At 43.0% G+C, this 9671-nt stretch overlaps 1 protein-coding gene across 4 annotated transcripts in view; it reads left to right on the top strand.

The window, feature by feature from the left end:
- The first annotated feature begins 7356 nt into the window (after nucleotides 1–7356).
- Nucleotides 7357–9671, top strand: part of SLC13A3 (solute carrier family 13 member 3) — a 64637-nt gene continuing 62322 nt past the window's right edge. For 3 of the 4 annotated variants that reach the window (XM_036322582.1, XM_036322581.1, XM_036322579.1), the window contains exon 1: nucleotides 7358–7533. In XM_036322582.1, the coding sequence (XP_036178475.1) occupies nucleotides 7423–7533 (111 nt within the window). In that variant the 5' untranslated portion in view covers nucleotides 7358–7422. Of the gene's footprint in view, nucleotides 7534–9671 lie in introns of all 4 variants that reach the window. The other variant, XM_036322580.1, reaches the window with a different exon arrangement.

Below are 9671 nucleotides of genomic sequence, written 5' to 3'. Positions count from 1 at the left end.
AGTAAATTGAGCAAGGTTGCAAGATAAACAAACAAAATTCAACTTTATTTCTGTATACTAGCAGTGAGCATATGGACACTGAAAAAGCAGAATACCATTTATATTGCTCAAAAATGTAACACATGTAAATCTAACAAAATATGTATAGGAATTTTAGGCTAAAACTGCAAAATGCTGATCAAGGAAATCAAAGATCTAAATAAATTGAGAAACATACCATGCTCACGGACTAGATGAGTCAGCATAGTAAAGACGTAAATTCTCTCCAAGATTGATATACAAGCTTAATATAATTCCTACCACCAAAATCCCAACAAGAATTTTTGTAGATACAAATTATTCTAAAGATTTACATGAAAATTCAAAGAAACTACAATAGCTGAAATATTTTTTCATCTGGAAACAATTTATTATTAAATGGATTAAGCCCTAAATCCATCAAGAAAAAGAATCTCACATACTCATGGTTAAGATTAAATAATCCATAGGCACATGTATGCCCTGACTAACAAAAACAGCCCCTGGTAAAATTCCCAATACGCAGGAAAGATTTAAAAATAAATGTCCAGTGCATTTAAAGTTGCCTGTAATCAAGGCCTATCTCAACAAACAAGAAAAAATGGTAGTAAATCATCTAACTCTACAACTCAAAGAATTAGAAAGAGAGCAACAAGAAAACCCGAGAGTGAGCAGAAGGAAGGAGATAATAAAGATTAGAGCAGAAATAAATGACATAGAGACCAAAAAAACAATACAGAAAATCAATGAAACCAAGAGCTGGTTCTTTGAAAGGATAAACAAGATTGACAAACCTCTAGCCAGACTCACCAAGAAGCAAAGAGAGAGGACCCAAATAAACAAAATCAGAAACGATAGAGGCGAAATAACAACAGACCCCACAGAAATACAAATGATTGTTCAAAAATACTATGGACAGCTCTACTCCAACAAACTAGACAACCTGGAGGAAATGGACAAATTCCTAGAAAAATACAACATTCCAAAACTCAATCAGGAAGAATCTAAAAATCTCAACAGGCCAATAACTATGGAAGAAATTGAAGCAGTCATCAAAAAGCTTCCAGCAAACAAAAGCCCAGGACCAGACGGCTTCACAGGGGAGTTTTACCAAACATTCAAGGAAGAACTAAAACCTATCCTCCTCAGACTACTACAAAAAATTCAAGAGGAAGGAACACTTCCAAGCTCATTCTATGAAGCCAGCATCACCCTAATACCAAAACCAGGTAAAGACAACACAATGAAAGAGAATTACAGGCCAATATCCCTCATGAACATAGATGCCAAAATCCTCAACAAAATCTTAGCAAATCGGATCCAGCAGTACATCAGAAAGATCATACACCATGACCAAGTAGGATTTATCCCAGGGATGCAAGGATGGTACAATATCCGCAAATCAATAAACGTGATACATCACATAAACAAATTGAAAGAAAAAAACCACATGGTCATATCAATTGATGCAGAAAAAGCATTTGACAAAATTCAACACCCATTTTTGATAAAAGCTCTCAGCAAGGTGGGAGTAGAAGGATCATACCTCAACATAATAAAAGCCATATATGACAGGCCCACAGCCAACATCATACTCAATGGACAAAAACTAACACCATTTCCCCTAAGAACAGGAACAAGACAGGGATGCCCCCTCTCACCACTCCTGTTCAACATAGTACTGGAAGTGTTAGCCATTGCAATTCGGCAAGAAGAAGAAATAAAAGGCATCCAAATTGGAAAAGAGGAAGTAAAACTGTCCTTATTTGCAGACGACATGATATTATACATACAAAACCCTAGAGACTCCATCAAAAAGCTACTGGACTTAATACATGAATTTGGCAATGTAGCAGGATACAAAATTAACCCCAAGAAATCCGAGGCATTTCTATACACCAATAGTGAACTTTCAGAAAGAGAGATTATAAAAACAATCCCGTTTACCATCGCACCAAAAAAATTAAGCTACCTAGGAATAAACTTAACTAAAGAGGTAAAAGACCTCTACTCAGAAAACTACAGGACGTTGAAAAAAGATATAGAGGAAGACATAAACAGATGGAAGAACATACCGTGTTCATGGATTGGTAGAATCAACATCATTAAAATGTCCATACTACCCAAAGCAATCTATAAATTCAACGCACTTCCCATTAAAATACCAACGGCATACTTCAGAGATCTAGAACGAACTCTCCAAAAATTCATCTGGAATAAAAAAAGACCCCGAATAGCTGCAGCAATCCTGAAAAAGACCAAAGTAGGTGGGATCTCAATACCAGATATCAAGATGTATTACAAAGCCACTGTTCTCAAAACTGCCTGGTACTGGCACAAGAATAGGCATATAGATCAATGGAATAGAATAGAGAGCCCAGAAATCGGCCCGAACCAATATGCTCAATTAATATTTGACAAAGGAGGCAAGAACATACAATGGAGCCAAGATAGTCTCTTCAATAAATGGTGTTGGGAAAATTGGACAGATATATGCAAGAAAATGAAACTAGACCACCAACTTACACCATACACAAAAATAAACGCAAAATGGATAAAGGACTTAAATGTACGACAGGAAACCATAAAAATTCTAGAAGAATACAAAGGCAACAAAATCTCAGACATATGCCGAAGCAATTTCTTCACTGATACAGCTCCTAGGGCACTTGAAACTAAAGAGAAAATGAACAAATGGGACTACATCAAAATAAAAAGCTTCTGCACAGCAAAAGAAACCATCAACAAAACAACGAGAAAACCCACTGCGTGGGAAAACATATTTGCCAATGTCATATCTGATAAGGGCCTAATCTCCAAAATTTATAGGGAACTCATACAACTTAACAAAAGGAAGATAAACAATCCAATCAAAAAATGGGCAAAGGACCTAAATAGACACCTTTCAAAGGAGGACATTCAGAAAGCCAAGAGACATATGAAAACATGCTCAAAGTCACTAATCATCCGAGAGATGCAAATCAAAACAACAATGAGGTACCATCTCACACCTGTCAGACTGGCTATCATCAACAAATCAACAAACGACAAGTGCTGGAGAGGATGTGGAGAAAAAGGAACACTTGTGCACTGCTGGTGGGAATGCAGACTGGTGCAGCCACTATGGAAGACAGTATGGAGTTTCCTTAAAAAACTGAAAATGGAACTCCCATTTGACCCTGTGATCCCACTTCTAGGAATATATCCCAAGAAACCAGAAACACCAATCAGAAAGGATATATGCACCCCTATGTTCATAGCAGCACAATTCACCATAGCTAAGATCTGGAAACAGCCTAAGTGCCCATCAGTAGATGAATGGATTAGAAAACTGTGGTACATCTACACGATGGAATACTATGCTGCTCTAAAAAGGAAGGAACTCTTACCATTTGCAACGTCATGGATGGAACTGGAGAGCATTATGCTAAGTGAAATAAGCCAGTCAATGAAGGAAAAATACCACATGATCTCACTCATTCATGGATAATAGAGACCATTATAAACTTTTGAACAATAATAGATACAGAGGCAGAGCTGCCTCAAACAGATTGTCAAACTGCAGCAGGAAGGCCGGGGAGGGTTGCGGGGCAGGAGGTAGGGGGGTAAGAGATCAACTAAAGGACTTGTATGCATGCATATAAGCATAACCAGTGGACATAAGACATTGGGGGGTAGGGGAGGCTAGGGGACTGTCTAGGGCGGGGGGATAAAATGGACACATATGTAATACCCTTTGTAATACTTTAAGCAATAAAAAAAAAAAAAAAAAAAAAGTAAAAAAAAAAAAAAAAAAAAAAAAAAAAAAAAAAAAAAAAAAAATAAAGTTGCCTGTAATCAGATCTCCTTTGATCCTTAGATGATAAAGTTAAGACTGACACAATTACAACTTGGAAAGGGGGGAGGTGGAGAAAATAAAAACCTAGAAATTGCAGGGAGTGGGAAGTAATCCAATTAATAGCAGCATTGAAAATACGTGATCTTACAACAAAATGCATATCAATTTGGAAGATTAATGTCTAGGGGCATTTTCTTCCCCAAATAGGGAGAAGAGTGAATGTGGAAAATTAGATTTTTTTTTTAATATTCCTAGAGCCAAAGGCAACCACATATCTGTAGCTATTAAACTCTCCAGGGCTTGAATATCAACAAGCTCTCCCAATAATAATTATCTTAATATTTTAAATTAAAAAAACAAACAAACGGAAACAACCCTGCAATAGCCAATAAATTCAAATTCTTATCAATCAACCTCTATTTCTTACATAGTCTGTGAAAAGAGGTAAATAATTGTGCCCTTTTTAAAGATGCAGATAATTTGCCCATCGTGCAAATGAAGCTCACCTGGTCTCAACAGGAGGCACCTGCCCAGGGCAGTCAGAAAGGCAACCAGCACTGCATTTTGTTGCCGGTCATTCAGTTTGAAGTGCCTTCTCAGTTGGAATGAGCTGAGCCAGAACATTTAAAACTAACTAGTGGGCCAGTAAACAAAGCCCATGCCATAGAGGAAAGGGCCTTTAGACCCGATGAGGAGTTGGCAGACCTGTTCTTTTCTTATCTCTGCTGTTCTCCAGAGAGAGATTCCTCTAAGGTGAGCCAAGTTCAGCGGCTCATTTTAATCTAGAGCTGCTCTAGGATAAGCCATCAAACTGGATTCTGCTAACTCGGTTCTCATCCCAACAGCACTCTGTCTCCCTGCCCCCCTTGGGAAGTCCCTAGGGAAGCAGATGGAGCTAATTAGTAGGACAGCCCATCAAAGGCAACCCAGGTATTGTACTAGCTGCATATGAAGGACTTCCCCACAACTGTGGCAAAAGCCACAGAAGAAATATTTTTCCCACAGAGGGTTCCCCAGTCATTGTCCTCTTTAACTCTGCCCTCCTTTCTTTCTTTCTAATTTTTATTGATTTCAGAGAGGAAGGGAGGGGGAGAGAGAGAAACATCAATGATGAGAATCATTGATCTGCTGCCTCATGCACGCCGCCCACTGGGGATCGAGCCCCACAACCCGGGCATGTGCCTTGACCAGGAATCGAACCGTGACCTCCTGGTTCATAGGTCGATGCTCAACCACCGAGCCATGCCGGTCGGGCTGCCCTCCTTTCTTTAGCTCTCTGCCTGACAACCTCAGCCTGTCTTCACCATGTTTCTTCTCCCGGATGCAACGTGTTTCTCTTCAGCTTACTTTGGAGAAAGGCTTATTTTTATGATTTACCCAACTAACCGTGAAATCAGGTCAGTTGGGGTAGAGGGGGGAACTAAGCAAACAATCCTCTATGTCTGAAAAACAGCTGCTGGCCTTTGAACTTCCCGAGATGCTTGGCCCAGCTGTGCTGCCCATGCGGGGTCCGCTTCATCCATTGTCATGGTGGGTAGCGTTCCTCGGCTCAGCCTCTGGCCCTGCAGGCAGAAGGCTTGTGACCCAGTGGAGGCGTCTTCCATCTGCTCCTCTGCCAGCCGTTCTTCACTCTCTTCCACCATCAGCTGGATCTCAACAGCAGTCATAGGCCTGCGATTCAGCAGCTGAAGGTTTTCAGTTTTGGTCGATGTGTGGCTTTTTGTTGCTGTGAGAAGTTCCCTGACTGTCTCAGGACTCTGGCGACTGCATGTGTTTTGATATGTATTTTAATGTCTTGGCTTACTTCTGTCTCTATAACTTTTCTCAGTGAGCCAGAGCAGCCCCACCTAAATTTTCTCCTGTTGCTTTTTCTTAAAATACATTTTTCAAGAAAGAATAAAATGGGAGGAATCAGTCTCCCCAATTTAAAGACTATATCTTGCAGGCATGAAGACTACGGGGTATTGGTAAAGAAACAATTAGATCAATGGAACAGAATAGAGAATCCAGAAATAGATCTAGCACATATGCCTGATTGATTTTTTGACGAAAGTACAAAAGTAATTCAATGGAGTAAAGAAAACTTGTAAAACAAATGATGCTGCAGCAATTGGTCAATGATAGGAAAGAAAGGAAATTAAGAAAAAAAACCAAAATCTTCAACCTAAGTATCACGCCTCATGAAAAAATGAACATATGAACTTAAATATAAACAAAATTACAAATTATCAAACGTCTAGAAAAACAAAGTGAGAAAATCTTCAGGATCCAGGGTTATGCAAAGAGTTTGACTCCAAAAGCATAACCCCCCACCCCCAACCCCTTAAAACAACCCAATAAATTTGATTCCACCAAAATCACAAATGTTTGCTCTGTGAAAGGCTGTTAAGAGGATGACGAGATTGGGAGAAAATATTTGCAAACCTCATATCTGGTAAAGACTGCTGTCTAGAATATACAAAGTACTCTCAAAATGCAACAGCAGAAAACAAACAGTTTGGTTAGAAAATGGGTAACTGACAAGCAGAGATCATTCACCAAAGAGGCTATGCAGATGGCCAAGAGGGCCCCAGAAAGATGTTAAACACCTTCAGCCATTAGGAAAATGCGGATTAAAACCACAATGCACCCCTATCAGAGAGGCTGAACTAAAACTAGTGACACCCCACATGCTGACAAGGATGCGGAGAAACTGGATCACTGGTAGAAATGTACAGTGGTACACACACTGCGGAAAACAGCTGAGCAGTTTCTTAAAAAAACGAAGGATGCAACTACCACACACCCAGCAACTGCACTCCTGTGCGTTTATCCAAGGGGAAGGGAAGGACCCCTCCACGCGCGGATCCACCTGGGGGGAAATCAGAAAACAACATCGACGGCTGCGGCAGTCACACAATAATTCTCACTGAGGGCTTGCGCTGTGCCAGGCACTGTGCTCAGGCCATTATGCGCATGATCTCCATTAAACTGCCCCGCGGACCTCTTGTCTGGTAGTGACAGTCTTACCGTCACCCCGCCAGCTGGAGGCCTAAACTGAGGCTCAGAGACCGTCGCTCGAGCCCACGCAGCTAGCACGTGGCAGAGCCTGGATCGGAACCGGGGAGTCCCGCCTCCCAGGCAGCGCCGCCCGCAGGACCCCCTCTTCCCAAGCTCAGAGGCCGGGGACGCTGAGGTCCTAGCCTAGTAAGTACGGTAAGTACCGTACTAGTAAGTACGGTAGTCCTCACAGTGTCATTATCGCACACTTCACAGGGGAATCAAGGCAGACAAGACCGCTGCCCCGGGCCACAGCCCTCGAAAGGGCGGGCTGAACCCCGGGGCCAAGCTGCCTTCAGAGTTGGAGTCCGGTTGCTTAGTTATTGCCTGACTTTTCCTAACGTTTCCCGGCCCCTTTCATCCAGTTCCCGGCTGGGGGTGGGGGCTGGCAGCGTCCTGTTTCGCCCAGCAGTGTCCGGAGAAGGCGGAGTCCCCTCTTTGGACCCTCCCCCAGCCTTTAAGCGCGCGCGTGGGCCAGGAGTCGCAGTTCGGGGCTGGCCGGCTCCCCCACCCGCGCGGTCGCACAGATGGCGGTGCTGGCGATCTTGGCCAAGAAGGTGTGGTGCAGCCGGCGCCTGCTGGTGCTGCTCATCGCGCCGCTGCTGCTGCTGCCGGTGGTGTTCGCCCTCCCGCCCAAGGTAACGCCCCTCCGCCCGCGAGCCCGCAGTCCCGCCTCCCAGGCAGCGCCGCCCGCAGGACCCCCTCTTCCCAAGCTCAGAGGCCGGGGACGCTGAGGTCCTCGCCTAGACGGACGCCCCTCTCCTCTCTCTTTCTCCTGCTGCTGTGCACGCCCCTAACTCCTTGCTCCCTTTCCCAGCGCCCGAGTCCCACCCAGCTTTCTGGATCTTCTCACTTCTAGGGAACGATTTCTCCGTCTTGAGCGCGAACCACAGGCTTGGAGCGGTACACATTTCACCTGGTCATGACAATGAGCACTCATGCCCAGCTGTGTGGCCTGGAGCAGGTCGGTTCACCGCTCCAAGTTTAACGCCTCTGGGGGAAATGATAGTGCCAATCCATAGGGTTGTCGTGACTATTAGATGAGGCAATGCAGTCATACACATAATGAATGATGTTTTGATGGCATATGCGATGGCGGTCCCGTAAGATTATAATGGAGCTGCAGAAATTCCTACTGCCCAAGTGACATGAAGCCATCCTGATGTAACAAAACACACGCCACGTTTAACAAACACTTACTAGGAGCAGGGTGCAGCACTAAGCTTTGCCTCACGTGTTCCATCTCATTGAATCCTTTTTTAAATTAAAATGTTTTTATTTTTAATTACAGTGGACATACGATAGTATACTAGCTTCAGGTGTACAACCCAGTGATTAGATATTTATGTGATGTGTGAAGTTATCACCGTGATAAATCTGTACCCATCCTCACTGTTTGTGGTGATGCAGGTGTGAACGAGCCCACTGCGCTCCCAGTCCCGTTAAAGTGCAGCACAGCCGGAAGCCAATTCCAGCATGTCGTAATTGCAAGAGTTTCATCAAAAGGTTGATGGAACTTGGGGACTCAACAAGGGCTGAGTCACATATGTTATTGTTGGGAATGGCTAAAGGCATTTCCCAAAACCTGAAAAGAAATGATTGCTTGCTGCCAGACAGCTCAGGGCATCTTAACCTACATGTTATTGCCTCCTACTGGCCAAACACCTGAACAGCCGTAGGCTAATTCTCCCGGGTCTGACAATGGACTCTGTATAGGAAACCCTACCCTTTGAAGTGTATATCTCCACCTTGCCTAAGGACAATTTGTGTTAATAAAAAGCATGGGGTCCTGAGACAAGGAGATCTTAGTTTCCTTTAAACTAGGCTCCTCTGACCCCCAAATGCCTTTCAAAATTATGCTTCGTCTTTGGACTCTCACTTAAGTTACACCAGCCCCTTTTCCAGATTGCTGAACCCTTCTTAATGCCGGAACAAGAACCTCAGCACATGCCATTATGTACAGTACATGATACTTGATAATAAACCAGTATGCTACTGGTTTGCGCATTTCCTGTTGTCAATGTAAGAAATGTGCAAACCTGTAGAGAACTTTTTAATTGAATTTATTGGCTTGCAAAACCATACAGGTTTCAAGTGCACAACTCAATAAAACATCTGCATGCTGCATCACGCGCCCATCACCCCAAGCAAAGTCTCTTTCCATCCCCATTTCTTCCTCTCTTTGTCCACCTCCACCTAGTCCGGTGATGGCGAACCTATGACACGTGTGTCAGAGGTGACACGTGAACTCATTTTTTTGGTTGATTTTTCTTTGTTAAATGGCATTTAAATATATAAAATAAATATCAAAAATATAAGTTTTTGTTTTACTCTGGTTGCAAATATCAAAAAATTTCTATATGTGACACGGCACCAGAGTTAAGTTAGGGTTTTTCAAAATGCTGACACGCCGAGCTCAAAAGGTTCGCCATCACTGCCCTAGTCCCTACCCTCCTTTCCCTCTGGCCATTTTCACACTGTTGTCTGTGTTATGCATATACTGTATGTTTTTTGACGAATCCCTTCACTCTTCTTTCATCCAGTTCCCCCACCTCCCTCCCCTACCACGGCTGCTAGTCTGTCCCATGTGTCTATGTTTCTGTTTCTATTTTGTCCATCAGTTTATTGTGCTCATTGGATTTCAGATTCAGGTGAGATAGTATGGTGTTTGTCTTAGCAGAGTAATCTCCAGGTCTAACCATGCTGTTGCAGAGGGAAGAGCCCCCCCATTTTTTATGGTTGTGTAGTATTAGATAGAGAATTTTTATGAGTTTAT

This window comes from Myotis myotis, unplaced genomic scaffold (assembly GCF_014108235.1).
Source record: "Myotis myotis isolate mMyoMyo1 unplaced genomic scaffold, mMyoMyo1.p scaffold_m19_p_9, whole genome shotgun sequence".
Taxonomy (NCBI): Eukaryota; Metazoa; Chordata; class Mammalia; order Chiroptera; family Vespertilionidae; genus Myotis; species Myotis myotis.
The sequence above is the reverse complement of the archived record's forward strand: the minus strand, read 5'-3'. Positions and strand labels throughout refer to the sequence as shown.